Below are 20,054 nucleotides of genomic sequence, written 5' to 3' on the forward strand. Positions count from 1 at the left end.
CCATGGCTAACACTGATAATAATACAATGCCACAACAAATGATAGACTGAAATACCTCTGTCCTCCAAAAATGGCTTCAGATTCTGAAAACACTGGATGCGGCTCTCTCCTTTTTGCTTTTATGCTCAGCAGATGGGATGCTTGTGCCGTTTTATCTCATGCTTAGGGTGACAGACAGATGAAAATTGAATGGCATCCAGCTTGGGTTCTGTTTTGGTTTCTTTTCCCACTGGGTGATGTCATGGCAGCCTTGGAATCCATATGGCGCTCTCTGATGCTCTGCGGCTCCAGGAAGTGTTTAAAGGGACTGCAGACAGGCATAGTGAAGTGTCACTTGCCCTAAGTCACTTACGCATGAAAGTATGAACCCCAAAGAGAGAGAAAGAGAGAGAGAGAGAGAAAATAGCTTGCAGTGACTGGATCCTTTTTAATGTTTTGGGTTTGTTTATGCCTTAATGTTGTTTCCCCTTTAGACAGAGCACATGCTTTTAAAAAATTCTAATTGTATGTTTGCTTAGTGATGTATAATTATGTATCAAGTAAATATGTAATTATAGAACACTTTAAATTAATATTATTTACTTGATTGATTTAATTCTTCTGGAGCTATTAGCCTATTGTGCTAAGAACAATTTAACCAACTTTTAGCTGAGATTCATAGATACTGATACAGTGTTTGTGTGGGTTATATACAGTTTCTAAAGGTTTAAAAATATTGCCCGGGGAAACAAATTTTCTACACTTTTGCGAAATTGTGATCTAAAAAAGCAACAAAATTGCCCTGGCCAGATAGCTCAGTTGGTTAGATTATTGTCTGGAAGAACAGAGGTTGCTGGTTTGATTCACGGTCAGGGCCCATTTAGGAGCAGCTGGATATTCCAGTCTCTCTCTCTCTCTCTCCTTCCTGTCCTCTCTCACTAAAATAAATAAATAAAAACAACAAAATTGATTCACCTGTTTTCTCATCCAAATACGGTACATATAGACAAATCTTATTACAAGAGGAGATTGCCAAATGAGATACATTCTTTCGCTCATTCATTCACTCAGCAAATACCTACTGAGCACCTGCCATTCAGCTAGCACATGCGCACTGGATTTGGGTTGTAAAAATGAGCAAGTTCTGGTTTCCCTTCTCATGGAGTTTCATGTCAAGAGGGGAGACAGACAAAAACAGTTAATCTGAATATAGCTTGACGATAAGCTGGCACTTACCCTGTTTACGTAGTTATGCTACTAAATTCTCACAACAGTCTTGTAATGTCCAGTTTCACTTTATACATAAGAGAATTAAGGCTTAGAGAGGTTAATAACTTGCCCTGGGATAAGGCCAAGGTGAAAGCCCAGCCTCTGGGCTTACTCGTGATGCTCTACTGATAAATGCTGTAATTGATGAAAATGGACAAGGGCCTGGTACAAAGATAAATAAGTTGACTATTTCTGCCTGTGGGTGTGTTAAAGAAACTGTCAGAGGCCCTGCCCAGGTTGCTCAGTGGATAGAGCACCCGCCAAGGCCGGGGCTTTGATCCCCATCAGGGCGCGCACAGGAAGCAATCAGTGAGGGCACAACTAAATGGAACTGTGAGTTGATGCTTTTCTCTCTCTCTCTCTCTCTCTTTCTCTCTCTCCCCCCCTTCTGTCTCTTCCTTATCCCCCCACCTTGCCTCTCTGTAAAATCAAAGGAAAAATTAAAAACAAAACAAAACTCAGAGGAGAAATTGTCAGAGATAAGAGAGCACTTGAACTTGGGTTTTGAAGGATGGATAGGGATTTTATCAGGGAAGAAAAAACACTGCAGACAGGAAGTGGCTTGTATAAATGTACATTTTGTAATTCATCTGATGGCAAAAATTTATCTTGCCAATTATTATTTTTTAGTCAGTATATCATATCAGTGAGGCCTTTATTTGAGGGATAAAAAAATGGGCCAGAAACATTCCTGAATCATATTGGGTAAAAGGGACAGCGTGCTATGGACTTTATATCAATAAAGGTCCAATACTGGGTGACTGCATTGTTCAGTAGCTATCTATGTCAAGTGTTTTAGCTACTCTGTTCAATAAACCACATCTCTCATTCCCAAAAGTGTAGAAAACTGGTAACAAGAAAAGTTCCCTGTCACTACCCTGTAATCATCATGTATAAAAACAGTTACAAATTAACCAAAAAGAATGAGCTTTCTTGGCAGCCCCAGAGAGAAAAGCATCATGTGTTTGCCTTTAGAAGTCAGCTTTACAGAGTCTGCACATTATTTACCATTTGTTTTTTTGAGTGGTTATTATCTTGTTAACAGAAAAGGACAAACCAGATTGCGCCTACTTCCCTTGCCCTGCTGTTAAACATTAGGAATTCAAGACATTTGAGTTTTCTTAGGCCAGCGGTAGTAGTGTTGCAGAGCACCTTCTCTGACACCATCCACACAAAACCTGCTCTTGCTCCAGAATTCCCTATGTCAGCAAATGGCACCTGTTCCCATCATTTTATCCTGCCATTCATGCTGGGAACCCAGAGTCATCCGTGACTCTTTCTCCCCCATCTCTCTCTCAAGTACATACCTCCACACTCATGCACTGACACCTTGTGATCAGTCAGTCTTATGTGGAGGTATTCTGCTTCCTCTTTATCTCTTAATCCCTCAAGTTTTTCTTGCACCCCATTGCTACTCATCTGAGCCTAAGCCACCACCATCTCCTACTTAGACTCCTCAGCTGCCTCACTGGTCTCCTTGACTACTCTCATCATCCATATCCATTCCCCATACTGGATCTTGAGAATTCTTTGGAAAATGCAGATTTAAGAGTCACTCTTTCTCTTAAATACTTTTCCCAGCTCCTAACAAGGACTTGTATGTATGATCTGACCTCCTTGGGTCTATACTCTTGTCATACAGGGTTTCATTCATTTTTTACATTTTTGGTTTTGTCTGACCTCAGGGCTTTTGCACTGGCAGTTACCTGATACAGTAATGTAATAATAGCTACATATTCATCACTTTGTGTATGTCAGATACTGAGCTAAGCTGTTGAAATACATTCTTATTAGTACCCACAATCCTGTCGGGTAGGCATGTAGGTATCATTTACCATGTTTTATGAAGAAAGGCTTGTATATAATTTTATTAACTAATGCCACCCCAATAAATTGAATAAAAAAGTAAAAAGAAGTTTACAAAGTTTGCCCAAGTCTAAGCTTCTCTTTATTATTTGTTATTTAAATCAGTGAATATCTAATCAGTTGAGGCTGATGCCTAGTATTTTGAGGGAAATAATAATCTCAACCAGAATACCGTTGTAGCACAATGATTTATATTCAGAAGCCAAGTTGCAGGGCTCGTATTGACCAGCAGTGTGATTTCAGACAGGACACCCACTGAGACTCAGTCTTCTCATCTACAAAATGGGATCATATCAATACCTATCTTAAATGATTGCTGTACAGATTAGAGCCAAGCAGAGGTCTTGGAACGTAGTCGGTGCTCTATAATGTGTTAGATGAATAAAAATGCTGAAGGTCGGCCCCATGGATGTGGGTCCCTTCATTAAAAGAGGAAGAAGTAAGTAAGAAGGAACCCTGAACAAGGTTTGGTTCACTCTGCTGCACTTTTTATGTAAGATAAACCTATAATTAAACATCTAGTCATCAGATCAAAGCATTTTATACTTAACAGAAATTAAATTCGCAGCTTTGTGCAGTGGGTAGTATTATAGCCAATGAAGTATATCTGAGACATAATTATTGCTTAATGAAATAAAATTTTGGTTTACCTCACAGAATTTTTAAAAATTCAAAATGTAGTTTTAAATGGTCTCCTGAATTTAAAATGTATTTTAAAATGTGTTTTCATACCCTTACTGAAACACAATTTTTTAATGAAAAGAATTGCTGGATTAAATGGCTCTTCTTTCTGTTTTTGAACCATTCTCAACTGTTCCAGGCTCTGTTAAAAGAGGATAAAGTGTCGCTTCCAGAAGCAGTTGTTCGGGGTAAGACCTGTTGGTGGAGGGGAAGTCGCGAGGGGAATTCACTTCCTTTTGCTGTATTCCCTTAGGTTTCGGAATGCAGCTGGCCCATTAGGCAGGCCCCCAGTCTGCACAACCTCTTTGCTGTGTGTCGGAATATGTATAACTGGCTACTGCAGAATCCCAAAAACGTTTGCGTTGTCCACTGCTTGGTGAGTAACCTCTATTGTTGTTGTCATTGTGGTTGTTTGGTGTAATTTAGCCAAATTCAGGTGGCCCTATGCAGACTGATGAGCAGGTAACATTTAAGTTGAATTATCATTTATTGTGCTCCTACTTAGGCATCAGGTGATCTGAGGGATATGAAATGAGGAATGAGTTTATTATTTTTGCCTTAAAATTTGAGTATAGTGGAAGAGGCAGGTATGTACACAGCCCATATCATCAGGGCTTCTGTACTAAGTATTTTAAAGAGGTAGAAATGAGCCATGGGTACGCAGGTAAAACTGCCATTGAGCGTCTGACCAAGTGGTGGCGCGGTGAATAGAATGTTGACCTGAGATGCTCAGGACCCAGGTTTGGAACCCCGAGGTCGCTGGTTTGAGCTGGGGTTCACCAGCTTAAGCATGGGGTTGCCAGCTTGAATGTGGGATCATAGATATGATCCCAAGGTCCCTGGCTTGAAGCCCAAGGTCGCTGGCCTGAGCAAGGGGTCACTGATTCAGCTGGAACCAGTATAAGAAAGCAATCAATGAATAACTAAGGTGCTGCAAAAATGCCATTGAGCTTGTCTGAGTCAAGTTGCCATAAACACATTGAAATGTTTATTTTTTCTTACATTTTTTTTTCTTTTTGGCAGAGAGAGGGACAGGCAGACAGGAAGGGAGAGAAATGAGAAGCATTAATTTTTTGTTGTGGCACCTTAGTTGTTCATTGATTGCTTTCTCATACATGTCTCCACTGGGGGGCTCCAGCTGAGCCAGTGACCTTTTGCTCAAGCCAGTGACCTTGGGCTTCAAGCCAGCAACCATGGGGTCATGTCTATGATTCCATGCTCAAGCCAGCAACCCTGTGGTCAAGCTGGTGAGCACATGCTCAAGCAACTTTGGGGTTTCAAACCTAGGTCCTCTGTGTCCCAGTCCGAAACTGTGCCACTGGTCATTTGCATAACCACTGTGCCACTGCCTAGTCAGGCTCTTACTTTTTTAAAATACTTTTTTATTTTTTCAATTACAGTTGACATACAATATTATATTAGTTTTAGGTGTACGACATAGTGATTAGAGGTTTATATAACTTACATAGTGATCACCTTGGTAGATCTAGTACCCATCTGATCTCATACATAATTATTACCCCTATGCCCTTGTAAGTAGTCCCATGAAATATTGACTATATTTTCCAGCAATTTCCCATGGGACTGAGACTTTTCTCTGACCACTGACTTTATCGAATCTCTTTCTCTAGTTCTTTTTCTGGAGGCCTCTTATCTGTTGTTTAAAATTCAACTTTCAGTAAGATCTTTTTGTTGGTTTTGAGTGTTTTTACAATATGGACATTCCCACTGTATATCTAAATGCCTTCTGTGGCATTTAAGGCCCTGCATCATTATTAGTGAACTGCCTGTTGTCCCACTAGACTATGAGCATCTCACAGGCAAGAACTATGTCTTCTTCACCTTTGTTCCCCAGATATGAAAGATTCGAATGAGTGGTTGGCAACATAAATAAATGAACACACAAGTGGAATCTGAGCATAAATATTGGAAACCTTCATTGCTTCTTTAAACTCTAGGGTATATATATTTTTACTCGGATCTTACTTGATGATTCTTTTCCTTCTTCTTGAGAGTCAGTTGGCTAAGAGGGAAAAAAGCAGAATGTTTTTTTCTTCTTTTTACTTCTAATAGCTTGCATTTCATATCTGGGCAACATATTTGAGGTGGTTGTTTTAAAACTGGAGTCTTGTTCAGAGGAAGTACACCAAATGATGTCTCTTAAAATGCAATATCAAATGAGAAAGATTCGCGGGGATTGTGTATTAGTTAGGGTTCCTCAGCGAAACAGAACCAATAGGATGTATATTATTAATGGTAAAAAGAGAGACAGAGGGAATAAAAAGTCCAACCGCAATCAGTACAGAGCAGTGAAATTCTCTGTGAGGGCTCTTTTAATGGTAAGTACAGCCGTTCTTCGTGGTGAGTGTTCATGACAAGTTGATGTGATTTCTTTGGCAGGATGGACGGGCAGCATCGTCTATTCTGGTTGGTGCTATGTTCATTTTCTGTAATCTCTACTCTACCCCTGGCCCAGCGGTTCGATTGTTATATGCAAAACGACCAGGAATTGGACTTTCACCGTCTCACAGGAGGTAAAGTAAGCTTGATGCAGGGTAGATGCGACCATGATCAAATTGGTATCAAGTCCTTAAAAAAAAATTTCTTTTTAGATAATTGGCTTATCTTCTCTTTAGTCACAGTTTTTTCCTTTCTCTTATTTAAATGACATCTCCTTACTCTTTTTTTTTTTTGGATTAAAAGTGCTTCTGATGATAAAATTTTAAAAGTTTTCCAGTGCCAGTCTTAAATTGATAAATTTAATTTGCTAGCTCAAAGAGGATTAGATGTTCAAATATTAAGCTAGTCTAAAGGTCCGCATAAGCGTTTTCATTTAATAAATACCCCTTTATCACTTTTGGCCTTTTGGCTAAGATCAAGTAAATAAATCCCCACTTATCAGTTCTTTGGGGGAGTATAGCCGGGTCACTAGGTTAAAGCTATCCTCAATTATTGGTTCCATTCTCTTGTGCTAATTTATGTTAAAGACATTAACATAGTAATTTTGTATTGTTAGTAATTCACACAAACAAACATCATGGCAGAGACCTGTGGCTCCTTCCTTCTGGTGTGGTGGGCGCCACGGAATAGCAGTCTTCTGTTTCAGGTACTTGGGCTACATGTGTGACCTCCTGGCGGACAAGCCCTACCGTCCTCACTTCAAGCCTCTCACAATTAAAGCGATCACTGTCAGTCCAGTCCCCTTTTTTAACAAGCAGAGAAACGGATGTCGCCCTTACTGTGATGTGCTTATTGGAGAAACCAAAATCTACACAACCTGGGCAGATTTCGAACGAATGAAGTAAGTCATGATACTTCACTTCTTGTGAACTACTCAATTCTTCTGTATATTGGATCATGTTCTGCTTATGAGGACTGTGTCATTCTGAAATGACTGATATAAAAAAAAATGTTTGTTATAGTTGGTAACCATTGAAAAGAACAACTAAATCAAGGCATGTCATAGCCCCCCCTTTCAAATGGTGACACAAGCTAAGGGGCAGACGTGAGCTGTAACATGGGCTAAGACACTGGTGTGGGACGGAGGACCTGGATGTTTTAAAAAGGGATGACCTTGCCTGACTAGGCGGTGGCGCAGTGGATAGAGTGTCGGACTGGGATGCGGAGGACCCAGGTTTGAGACCCTGAGGTCGCCAGCTTGAGTGCAGGCTCATTTGGTTTGAGCAAAGCTCACCAGTTTGGACCCAAGGTCGCTGGCTCAAGCAAGGGGTCACTCAGTCTGCTGAAGGCCCGCGGTCAAGGCACATATGAGAAAGTAATCAATCAATGAACAACTAAGGAGCCGCAATGAAAAACTGATGATTGATGCTTCTCATCTCTCCATTCCTATCTGTCTGACCCTGTCTATCCCTCTCTCTGACTCTCTGAATCTGTAATAAAAATAAAAAAAATTATAAAAAAATAAAAAATAAATAAAAAGGGATGACCTTGATGGGATTTGGTGAGCATGTTGGAAGAGTCAGGGATGAATGCAGTTTCTAAGTGAATAACTAGGTAGATAGTGGTGTAATGAAAGACATCATTGATCTAGAAGAAAGAGCAGCTGCCTGTGGGAGTTTGTAGGAGGTGGGGAGAGCAGGGAGTGGATGGTAACATGAATTGAAACTGGTTTGGAGCACACTGAATTTGAAGGATACTGTAGTACCCAAGACCCGCACAGAGCACTTCATTGCTCTGTACTGATCGCAGTGGGACTCTTGGTTCCCTCTCTGTTTTTACGTTAATTTAAAGTTTGAGAAAGGCAGCTACATCAGGGTTGCATATATTTGAAAGAAATGAGATCTGCGACTAGAGACGGGCGATTATTTACCTAGAAGTCTGAATGGGATGGGGAGAGAGGCCGTGGCACCAGACCAACGCCATCCCTTGGCAGAACCAGTCGGCATCCAGCTGGCACGGGCTGTGCTTCTACTTTGCTCTAGACAGGAAATGGTTCCTGGGTCCAGGCCTGGGCAGACAGGTCCCCTGGCCAGAGCCACAGAGGACTACCTAGTGATTATACCAAACTGGGTTCTCTTTCATGTATGTGTTTGTCTCTTTTTAAAGAGAATACCGTGTCCAGGATGGGAAAATCTTCATTCCCTTGAGCATCACCGTGCAAGGAGATGTGGTGGTTTCCATGTATCACCTGAGATCGACCATCGGGAGCCGGCTACAGGCCAAGGTGGGTTTCAGGAAGAATCACACATGAGCTCCTCTGAGCCTTTAGTCTTCCTTTTACATCACTTTGGGCTTAGGGTTTTAGAATCAGAGGGAGCCTTTAAGATTGCATACGTCCATCTCCCGCACTTGTCAGGGGAGGGAACTGAGACCAGAGAGGTTAGGACTTGCCCAGGTGACTTTGCTAGAAGGCAGCAACCCTGGAACTTCCAGCAAACCTTGCTCTCTAGAGGCTTCTGCCTTTTGTGCCAGGAAGCTAGGCCAGTTCCAAGTGGGGAGGCTGCTTAATATGCATAGTAAACGGAGGTTGAGACTTAGAAGCAGTTGGAGGCACATGGGTCCCCAGAATATAATCTTCTGATCTGAGTCCCTTTTCACTGATTGATTGTAATGTGCTGCTCTCGTGTATTTTTAGGTGACCTGCACTCAGATATTCCAGCTTCAGTTTCATACTGGGTTTATACCACTGGAAACAACAGTGTTAAAGTTCACCAAGTGAGTGCCGCTTGGGCGGAAACCCTTTTCAATCCAAACAGCGGTGAAGTGCTGGGAGCCGGCGCTCAGGGCTCCTCGGTGCTGTGCGGCAGCAGCCCTGAGTCTGCGCAGAACTGTTGAGCGTAGCTTAGCAGTGCAGCGAGGCTGGAGTTTTGATTTGTCTTGAAAACACAAGTGGTTCAAAGGGCTTCAAATAGAAAGGCATAAAATTCCAACTGAAGGAATAAGAAAGAACAAAGTGTCAATGCCCTGACCCTTTGTGTCTGTATATCCATTTGTATTTTTCAACAGGGGTGGCGGTTTCATCAGTAATATGATATGAGCATTGGTCCTTCAGCATGGATTCCAGGCCATAGTATTGAAGCAGGGTTCTGGGAAACCCCTTGCATCAGATATTAACCCTTAGTTGCTGTATTATAGTGTGATCTAGAGCAGAGGTTTTTAACCACTGGTCCACAGACTGGTGCCGGTCTGCCAGAAATTATGTGCCGGACCAGACCAGCATGAAATGTGTATAATCTTCATATAGCATCAAGGTGGTTAACTCTTTTATGGACCGGCACAAAATTTCTGGCAGACCAGCAATTGAAAACCACTGGTCTAGAGATCTCAGGGGAGCGGCTGAAGAAAGGGTGAACAGATGGGAGTTGCTGGGTCAGGGTAGAGGTTGACATTCAAGAGCTCAGTGTGGTAGCCCTGGGTCTGTGTCACTATTTTAATAACTGATTTGGCCATGGTGGTATATATTGACTGCATGTCTGACCCCTGTTTTCTAGAATGCTTTTACATGTAGTAGTATCCAGATGCTTTGGGTAGGCATTATTCTCCTCTTTTCTCTAGAGGAGGAAACTGAGGTTCAGACCAGTAAAGTAACGTATCTGGTTAATGATCGTTTTTTCCCTGGAAATGAGTCTCAGAGTTACCCTAGGAGTCAACCTTTAGTGGTTTCTGTGGTGAGCTTCACACTGGTTCCATTGTTTTTCACTCAGCTTACTCTTTTACTTTCCTCTTTAGGCCTGAGTTGGATGCATGTGATGTACCAGAAAAGTATCCTCAGCTATTTCAGGTGACTCTGGATGTGGAAATCCAGCCCCATGACAAAGTGGTAGACTTAACCCCACCATGGGAACATTACTGCACAAAAGATGTCAATCCCAGCATCCTCTTCTCTTCTCACCAGGAGCATCAAGATACTCTGGTCTTAGGAGGTATGGGTCACTGATGGTTTTATTTGCAGCACGAAGCCTCTGTGTTATTTATCATGTTGACTTGTCTCCCATGTTTCCTTGACTCTGCATGGCCTTTTATCTTGCAGGACAGGCTCCAATAGAGATCCCTCCAGACAACCCCAGGCACTTTGGGCATGGCGGCTTCTTTTCCACTCTCTGTTGGCAAGGTACTTCCAAGCATTTCTTTAAGTTACATGGTTGAGTGATTAGGTCACATGGTTCCTTCATAAAGATATTTAGTTCCAGAGCCGCCTAAAGTAAAGCAGCACTTAGAAGTCAATCCACCTTCCTACTTCTTTGAAAGTAGGAAATCAGGCAGCTTTCCTACTTTCAAGTCCACAATCAAAAGACTATTTTGAGCTGAATGCTACCTTTTCTCTGTATGTAATATTTTGGATCACGTTTTTACCGGGTTTTCAAATAAGCATGATATTTTTTTACGGTCTCCCTTTATGCTGCTGACAGACACACAAATTAACTCTCTCTCCCATCCTCAGCTAAATATTCTAAAAACATAAAATCTGGGATTCCCCAAGAGGACCCTATCCATTAGCAGGGCAGAGCTGGGCTTCCTCTGGTGTAGGGAATGCAAACATCTTGCCCATACACTGTGCTTTAACAACCATGGCAGAAGTTGGGCTTCATCAGAGTATCTTTTTAAGTGTCAGAATCTTTTTAACAATACTTCAAATTGTAGCCATCAGTAGTAGACTGGCATTGGCATTCTAATCAGAACCCATCTGCCATCCTGTTACTGGGTGAGGTCCTTGGGTTCCCCAAGATGGAAATCAAAAGGAACCACCTAAGATATTTCCAGACAGTTTTTACTGGACTCATGTCAGGTGTGTGGCAGACAGCACACGTGAGGACAGGGTTCCCGACTGGCTCCCTGAGTGGCTTTGTTGGGTTGTTTTTAATAGATTCTGGAAAAAGTGGGCATGTGTAAAAGTTGGGCAAGCCATGGATGTTTTCTGTTGGGATAGGATCACTTCCTTATTCCCTTGAGTTGCTTAGCGTGATCTCTGTACCTGCTTCATGAGGGCCAGATGGCGGTGTTGCTCACTACTGCCACCCAAGGAAGGTTGTATAGAGGTCAAACCTTGATCGACTGCGCATGTGGAAGAGTGGTTTCCACATCAGCAAGGAAGTGGAGGGCTGGTTGTGGTTATCTTATCTGGTGGACCTTCTGGCTCTCTGGCATTCCTTCGGCCCCAGGCCCAAGTCCCTGTACTGTCTCAATCCTTGCTTTAGGGTTTGCTAAACTTAACTGTAAGATTCAATGTAAAATTAAATAGTAAGAATTTCCTCTATGAAATGGGTAGGAAACTGACTTTGGCAATGGTCTGCTTACGATTTTCTTAATGGAATTAAGTAAAATTGGAATTGTAGTTTTCACACCTTCCTTACTTGTGTGAACATAAGACAGTATTCCCATTGCCTGCATAGAATTTTCTGTGTTTGTTGAAAAAAAATTGTTCATAGAATTTCTTTGAATTGAAAGGCTTACATTCAGAAATAAGACCAGTAACCACCACCACCACCACCACAACAACAACAACAGCAAAAATGGAAAACTTGAGAAGCCTAGATATCGGGTAGATGTCCCGGCTCCCTCTTGGTTTCCCCCTAATCTTATCTTTCTCACATAAGGACTACCAATTAAACTTTATGTTTACCTCTTTACTGCAATTTTAGTAAGTAATTTAGAAGTCATTCCTGTTAGGCTCTGACATAGGTTTTAGCACAAAGGCACAATTCCTTACCCTCACTTTGCAGAGCCTGATGTGTTTAGGAATGCAGAAAATTTTGGATTTTTAGGAAGGTGGAATGGTATACACACTGCACATGACTTAGCATTCCCAGTGGCATCTCCGACTGCACCTGTATGCAAACACATGAACATTTCTGCAGTAAAACCTATAAGTAATAACCCTGAGTGAAATAAATGAAGATTATAAATACTTTCACATCACCTCTCGTCAGATTTTTTCTCCCAACTTAGTTTACACCACACTTGGAAAAACCTTTCCCTTTTCACAGCTTTTTGCATTTCGGAATTGGGGATGAGGGATGTGGATCTGAACTTAATTTGGGATGTGGCATTAAATAATATGGTTCCATAGGAGAGGCTGTCTCAAGGAGGCCTAGAAAGTCACTCACCAGCATCTCCCGTCCTTCACCAGAAGAGGCTTGTTCCGGCTGCCTGTTTTATGCTGAAAGTATCTCCTTTCCAGCTGGTGTTAGGACCACCCTCAGCAGAGCCATTCCCTCTACTTACTTACTAGGTGCATGGTTCACTTCTGCTCCAGACTGTGGGCAGAGGGCCTTGCTTTCGGCTACAGGCCGCATGGAAAGGCGAGAGACAGGGAGAGCAGTCAGCAAGAGAGTCGGAGAGTAGTGATTTATTTTCAGAGCACCTAGCATAGTGCCTGGAAGAGAATGATAACCATAATAATAAGTAGTAGTAGTAAGAAAGGATATAAACATTGAAGTGTTATTTACTCTTGATCTGAGCATGTCATATATATCATTTCCTGTCGTTCTCACAGTGGCCATGTGAGTTAGGTGGCATTTATTACTCCCATTTTGCTGAGGAGGAAGCTAAGGCCCTGACAAGTAAGGTGACTTTCTCAGTGTCACAGAGACAGCAGGTAGTAGAGCTGCTACCAAACCCAGGTTACCTGGCTGCAGAGTTTCTGCTCTTCAGCCCATACTAGACTGACTTTCAGATGTTCAACAAATGGCAATTGAATATAATGTGAAATACATCAAGTGTTCCATTGAAAAAGGTCTGAAAGCATTATTTGCTCAGGGGCTGCTTCGTCTCTCTTTCTCGATAATATCTGTATTATATATGATATCTGTATAATATCTGTATTATAGATATATACTGTATATGTATATTATATGTATACATTGTATATATATTATACAATTTATGTATATATTGTATATATATTATAAATATATTTATATATATATTATATATATAATATCTAAAATAATAACAACAGCAGCCCTGGCCAGTTAGCTTGGTTGGTTAGAGTGTCGTTCTTAAATGACAAAGTTGCGGGTTCAGTTCCCAGTCAGGGCACACACAGGAAGCAACCTATGAGCGCACAACAAAGTGGAACAACAAATAGATACTTCCCTTCCTCCTTCCCTCTCTCTCCCTTCTTTCTGTCTCTCTAAAAATCAATCAATAATAATAATAAAACAACAACAACAATGTTGTAGTCAATAGGTAACCATTTATTGGCATGGTGGTATTTCTTAGATCAGAAATCGGAGAAATCATTCTCTGAGGAGGACCACGCGGCCCTAGTGCATCAAGAAAGTGAGCAATCGGACGATGAACTTCTGACCCTTTCCAGTCCACATGGCAATGCCAACAGTGACAAACATCATGGGACCAAAAAGCCCACCAAAAAGCAGCAGGAGCCTCCAGCCCCTGAGGATGTGGACCTTCTGGGCTTAGAAGGGTCTACAGTGACCAAGAACTTCTCCCCACCAGTGGCTCCTCCCACCAATTCTGAACTACTCAGTGACCTGTTTGGGGGTGCAGGTGCTGCTGGCCCTGCCCAGGCCGGACAGTCCGGAGTGGAAGATGTGTTTCATCCAAGTGGACCTGCATCTACCCAGTCCACACCACGCCGGTCTGCCACCTCCACCTCTGCGTCTCCAACCCTAAGGATGGGAGAAGGTAATTTTTTCCATGTTGTACTGTACTTCTCAGTTTGGAAGGGTAATGTTTGGGCCAAGCAGGTAGAATTGAGCCTTCCCAAAAAGCTGGACTTTTCTGGTCTCCCTGAAAGCCCCTTAGAAGTCTACATCTTTATTTAAATAGGAAACACAAGATAAAATAGAAAGTGGGACAGGGTAACAGTGAATATTTGAGCTTCTCACCCTTACTTTAATTTTTTTTTCAGGGCTTTAGTACCTGAGCTTGAAGATGTAGGTTGATAAAAGATTATTAATAAAGACAGCTGATATTTGTGGGATATTTACTATTTGCCAAACATGGAATTTAACACTAAGTGTTCTTATAAAAACCCAGTGAATAGTTGCTATTATACACACTTCATAGTTGAGGAAACTGAGGCTTAGAGTCAAATTATAGCATACCATCTATACAGTTAGTAACTGATGGGGCCAGGGTCCCAAACTAGGCTCTTTGTCTCTAGAGCTTTCCCTTAGTTTTTCCTGTAATGCCTTCCTGGAATTGTAGTTTCCTGAATCCTCTTTGGCTGTGCAGAGAAGTACTGGGTTACTTCAGGGCCTATTTAAGGGACTCAGGCCAGCAGTCCAGCTGACTGTCAAGCTGTTGGTGCCGGGTAAGGAGGTGGAGCCTCATGTGGCTCAGTTAGCTTCCTCTAGCTCATTGCCACAGACTCAACCCTTCCTGTGACTGGCCATCCACAATTCTTTTACATTTTCAAGACAGTGTAGCTCAGTAAGCAGAGGTCCATTATAGCTTCTAAGAACTAGTTGCCCCTTGTTACCCAGAAAACATCACATTAGGAAGAGTCAAGAGAAGTGTCACCATTCCAGGCGTATGGTGACCTGTAGGAACCCTCTTTCCCAAGCTTATATTCTTCACTTCTCAGAAGGCCCCAGGAAGGTGTTGATTCATGGTAGTTCAGCCTGAGGCATTCTTCGTAAGAGTTGGCCTCAGAATCATAGGAAGTAGGTGCTGGAGCTCAAGCTCCTACATGTGATTGGTGGAGCCAGGATGTGAGGTGCCCTGAATCCCAGGATATTTCCTCTCTACTTCCTTCCATCCAGTTCTTACCAAAGTGAATAAAAGCTCTATCAGGAAATAAAAAAATCTCTGAGACCCAAGATAGCATAGTACTCAGTGGTCACTTAAGATTGTGCATCTTGTATGACTTTTGATGATTTAATTTCCATAGTCTGTGCAGATAGTTCTGTTCCAGTGTCAGAACTAGAAGGGCCCTCTAAGACATTAAATAAATCTGTCTGAGGTTCCAGGCAATGAAATTGATGTCTTGATATATTAATTAACTTTTCCAAGGACACATAGCTGACTGGTAGCAAACCCAGATCTAGAACTCAAGTATTCTGTCCCCTAAGAGGAATTGGAAAGCACACAGTCCAGATTTAAAGGCCTGGGTTTGAATCCCAGGACCAACACTTAACTATCTGGGTCAGCTTATTAATAAAACCTTAGTCTTCTTGGTTGAAAAAGAGGGATAATACTTACCTATCAGTTATAAAGACTAAATGTTGAACTCTTGTGGTGTTGAAGTTCACTTCTAGTTAGTAGAGAATGCCTCTTATTTAACATAAGTTTATATTCAAAGTGTACCAAGTGCCCTTGCTGGATAGCTTGGTTGGTTAGAGTACCATCTGGAAGATTAGAGATGGCCAGTTCAATTCCCGGTCAGGGTACGTACAGGAATGTTCCTGTTTCTCTCTCTCTCTCTTCTCTTTCTCTCTCTCCCTCTCTGTCCTCTCTTACTGAAATAAATCAATAAATTTTTTTTAAAGTGTACCAAGTAATAGTGAGAAGATTTTAGCATTTTCCACTAGTTAGCATCAAACTGAGATATAGAGGAATTAACCTGGTGTCCTTGTATAGTTACTCTATAAATTTCAGTGTTATCATTCTATAGAAGGGACAAAGTTTTGTGAGCATTATGTGATAAGGGAAATATAATACATTGTGTAGCAGAATGCCTGAGAGATACTTGATTTACTGCTGCTACACAAGGCTAGTCCGCTGCATAGCAGATCATAGGAGAGCACTGTGGCAAAGAAGTCATACCTGAACACATTAAACCATAAATCCCACCTGGGCTTTGAGAGGGGATTTATTCATTAACTTGTGTGATTCTAATTGTTTATTCCCAAATAGGTCAGTTCCATTCCAGTAAGCAATCAACTCATTAGTTTGATACTTAACAGAGTAGAAAGTGACATCTCTCTGAGGAGCTAAAGGGAGTTTTGTTCCTTGCCCAATAATGAGATATTAAAGGGCGGTTACATATGTGCACTCCTGCGTGGTTTTCTTCACATTCATTTCACACCTTGAGAAATGTGAAATGCCTTTGGGAAATTCCTGGAATTTGGAGTCAGAAGACTTGAGCATGAATTTCAGCCCTGCTATTTACTTGCTATTGGGTAAGCAACTTGGCTTTCTAAACCTCAGTGTCATTGTCTATAGAATGAAAATAATACCACTTCTATCTGAAAGGAGACAGAAGTATTGAGGATCAACTGAGGTATTCTTTATGAAAGGCAATGTAAACCCTAAGAAATGTTATAATATTAGTGTTGTTGCATTGTTGCTGGAAACCTCAGCTGGCTACTTGTTCTGGTCTTCTTAGTTCCTTCAAAAAGTTGGGTTAGCCCTGGGGAAATTTAAGGATATGAACAGCCCAGGAGGCAGGGATCATCCTAATTTTTCAAGTATTTGGCCTAGGGCCTGTCAATAGTGACAACTCTTCAATATTCATTGAATGAATGAACTCATAGGACGAAGAAACACATTTTTCTTTTTTTTTATAGGTGCCACTTTTGACCCATTTGGAGCACCTTCTAAACCATTAGGTCAAGATTTGCTGGGTTCTTTTCTGAATACATCCAGTGCTTCTAGTGACCCCTTCCTTCAGCCGACAAGAAGTCCTTCACCTACAATGCATGGTAAGAAGTATTATATATTGTATTCAGTGGGACATATATAGATTTCCACAAGATATCAGTAGTACTCAGATTTAAAAGCATCCTGGCCCTAGCCAGTTGGCTCAGCAGTAGAGCATTGGCCTGGCATGTGGATGTCCTGGGTTCAATTCCCTGTCAGGGCACACAGGATAAGTGCCCATCTGCTTCTCCACCCCTTCGTCTCTTGCTTCTTTCTCTCTCTCCCTCTTTCTCCTCCTCTCCTCCTGCAGCCATGGCTCAATTGGAGCTAGTTGGCCCTGGGCACTGAGGATGGCTCCATGGCCTCCGCCTCAGGTGCTAAAAAATAGCTCTGGTTGCAATGGAGCAAGGGTCCCAGATGGGCAGAGCATCGCTCCCTAGTGGGCTTGCCGGGTGGATCCCGGCCAGGGTACATGCAGGAGGAGTCTGTCTCTGCCTCCCCTCCTCTAACTTAAATTTTTTTAAAAAAAGCATCCTGTAGGTGTTTAGGGTGGGGTGAGGGAGTAGCTACATAATGCATCTCTCTCTTTTGGAAGTTAACAATGCATATTAACAGATGCTGGATGCCTTACTATAAGCAAGTCTGTTTAACTTTGTTTTACTCAACTTTTCTAAAACTTATTTGACCATGGAATTCTTTTTTTGCATTAGAGCTACATGCACAGAATTATGACACCATTGATTGTAGGATGTTTATTTTGTGTACTGATTAGGAGAAAAATACTTATGCTGTTACTTTTAGTTGATTAGAAGATGCATCCTAGTTGGGAGAAATCTTTGAAATGTGAAAAAATATGTCAAGTTAATAAAATGTGATTATGAGCATTCTACAAAATTAGTATTCTACAAGACAAAGTTTAGAATACAACGCCCTGATGAAATTAGAGCTATTCTGTCTAATATGAAGTAGCCATTGAGCACTTGATATATGGTTAGTTTATTTGAAATGTCTCTAAGTATAAAAATAACATCCCAAATTTCAAAACTCAGTATGAAATAAGAATGTAAAGTATCTCATTAGGCCCTGACCAGGTAGCTCAATTGGTTAGAGCATCATACTAGTATGCCAAGGTTGTGGGTTTGATCCCAGTCAGGGGACATACAAAAATCAACCATGAATACATAAATAAGTAGAACAACAAGTTGTTGTTTCTTTCTCTCTGTCTCTCTCCCCTTCTTTTCTGTCTAAAAATTAATCAATACAAAAATATATCTCATTGGATTTTTATATTGATTTGTTTTTAATATTTTTAATATATTGAGTTAAATAAAATATATTCCTAAAATTAATTTCACAAATATCTTTTTACCTTTTCTTTTTTTTTCTTTTTTGTTTTTATTTTTCTTTTATTTTATTTATTTTTTACAGAGACAGAGAGTGAGTCAGAGAGAGGAATAGACAGGGACAGACAGACAGGAACAGAGAGAGATGAGAAGCATCAATCATTAGTTTTTCACTTCGCGTTGCAACACCTTAGTTGTTCATTGATTGCTTTCTCATATGTGCCTTGACCGTGGGCCTTCAGCAGACCAAGTAACCCCTTGCTCAAGCCAGCGACCCTGGGTTCAAGCTGGTGGATTTTTGGTCAAACCAGATGAGCCCGCGCTCAAGCTGGCGACCTTGGGGTCTCGAACCTGGGTCCTCTGCATCCCAGTCTGACGCTCTATCCACTGCACCACCACCTGGTCAGGCTCTTTTTACTTTTTCTTATGTGACAGCTAGAAAAATTTAAATTCCATATGTGGCCCACATTATATTTTTATGTTAAGAAACCTAGGCTGTATGGAAAGAATAGTGATCACATCAGTTTGTAAGTGTATCACTTAGGAGCTCTTTAGTGGATGACAAATTGCTTTGAGCAAGAGCATTGTATCTGGTTCATGATGTTGAAGGCTTCCTGAGCTTGTCTGGAGAATGCAGTCCAATCCTCATTTGACTTCATGGAAGTTATGCAAATGCAAAAGGAAGATGAGTTATGCAACACTGGTCAAACTTGGCTAAAAATAGAAATCAGTCTAGGAATCAACCTTTATGGTTGATTTCCAATTGGTCTTAAATCTCCAACTATTTGAGGTGGCTCCACAGGACAGCATATAAGAAATGTACCTCTCACCCTTGAGTAGTGCCCATCTAAGAAAATCTGATTGGAAGTAGGTTTCCCTGGGGAGTTTTAAGATGCAGGGATAGAGGTTAAAGCTGTTGTTCTGCTCACTTACTCTGAGTAAGTGTGTGTAAGTCACGTCATTGCTCTGTTCAAACTAGCTCCTTATGTCACTCAGCATGGGAGCCAGAGTCCTCAGAATGGCCTGCACAGGCCCTCTGTACTCTGGCACCCCAGGGACCTCGTTTCCGATCCTCTCCCTCTTGCTCCCCCTGTTCCAGCCGTACTGGCCTACTTGTTGTTGCACAGGCTGACCCCTCTCCCCCAGGCATCTCATGGCTAACTGCTTCAGCTCTTCTGATCTTTGCTCAACGGTTCCCTTCCCAATGGGGTCTACTCTGACTGCTCCATTTCATACCACAGCTCACCTCCCTGCTCCTACTCTACACTTTCCTTTCCATGGTACTTATCAACTTCGGTACATTTTAATACTTTACTTACGTGTTATGTTTATATTTTCTTGTCTATCTTTCCCACCAAGGCAGGGATTTTTGTTTGTTTTGTTCATTAATGCTTCTCTGGTGCTTAGATTAATTACTGGCACATAGTAGGTATTTAACTTTCTCTCTAATATGTAAATATAAAATAAGTTAACTTAATTTTTTCCTACCTATGCCGGTTTGATGCATAATGATAGAATCAGTAAGGTTATATACTTTCCTGATTTTAATACTTTGACTTCATTGTTTTCATGAAAGCACTACCTTTTATGTCGCATGGGTGTGGATGTTCATACTTTAGCATGGCAGCTCTGGATCTGGATCTCTGTTTCTTGTGAGCCAGTTGGAACAGGGTTGTTATTCAGTATAGCCCAGTTAGCATCTCTTTGTTTTGTAGCCATACTTCTCATTTTGGCTTGTGTCTTGCCAGTGAGTGAAAAGTATTTTCCACTATCCTTGATTGGACGCCAATAAGCATTTCCTCTGTTAGTGGATGAGTTGCATATTCTTCATATGGGATAACATATATGTGAGACTCAGGTGTCAGACTGGGAAGTCAGAATTGCTCATCTCCAGAATTTCCTACCTCA

The 20,054-nt window shown here is 41.4% G+C and overlaps 1 protein-coding gene and 1 pseudogene across 2 annotated transcripts in view; both read left to right on the forward strand.

The window, feature by feature from the left end:
* DNAJC6 (DnaJ heat shock protein family (Hsp40) member C6) overlaps positions 1-20,054 on the forward strand; it is a 180,854-nt gene that overhangs the window by 131,962 nt on the left and 28,838 nt on the right. For both annotated transcript variants that reach the window (XM_066376488.1, XM_066376489.1), the window contains exons 5-13: positions 4,049-4,171; positions 6,196-6,329; positions 6,902-7,096; positions 8,362-8,479; positions 8,891-8,970; positions 9,985-10,178; positions 10,286-10,366; positions 13,477-13,902; positions 16,731-16,865. In XM_066376488.1, coding sequence (XP_066232585.1) covers positions 4,049-4,171; positions 6,196-6,329; positions 6,902-7,096; positions 8,362-8,479; positions 8,891-8,970; positions 9,985-10,178; positions 10,286-10,366; positions 13,477-13,902; positions 16,731-16,865 — 1,486 coding nt within the window. The remainder of the gene's footprint in view (positions 1-4,048; positions 4,172-6,195; positions 6,330-6,901; positions 7,097-8,361; positions 8,480-8,890; positions 8,971-9,984; positions 10,179-10,285; positions 10,367-13,476; positions 13,903-16,730; positions 16,866-20,054) is intronic.
* LOC136401838 (U4 spliceosomal RNA) lies at positions 3,681-3,794 on the forward strand (annotated as a pseudogene).

This window comes from Saccopteryx leptura, chromosome 3 (genome assembly GCF_036850995.1).
Source record: "Saccopteryx leptura isolate mSacLep1 chromosome 3, mSacLep1_pri_phased_curated, whole genome shotgun sequence".
NCBI classification, from domain to species: domain Eukaryota; kingdom Metazoa; phylum Chordata; class Mammalia; order Chiroptera; family Emballonuridae; genus Saccopteryx; species Saccopteryx leptura.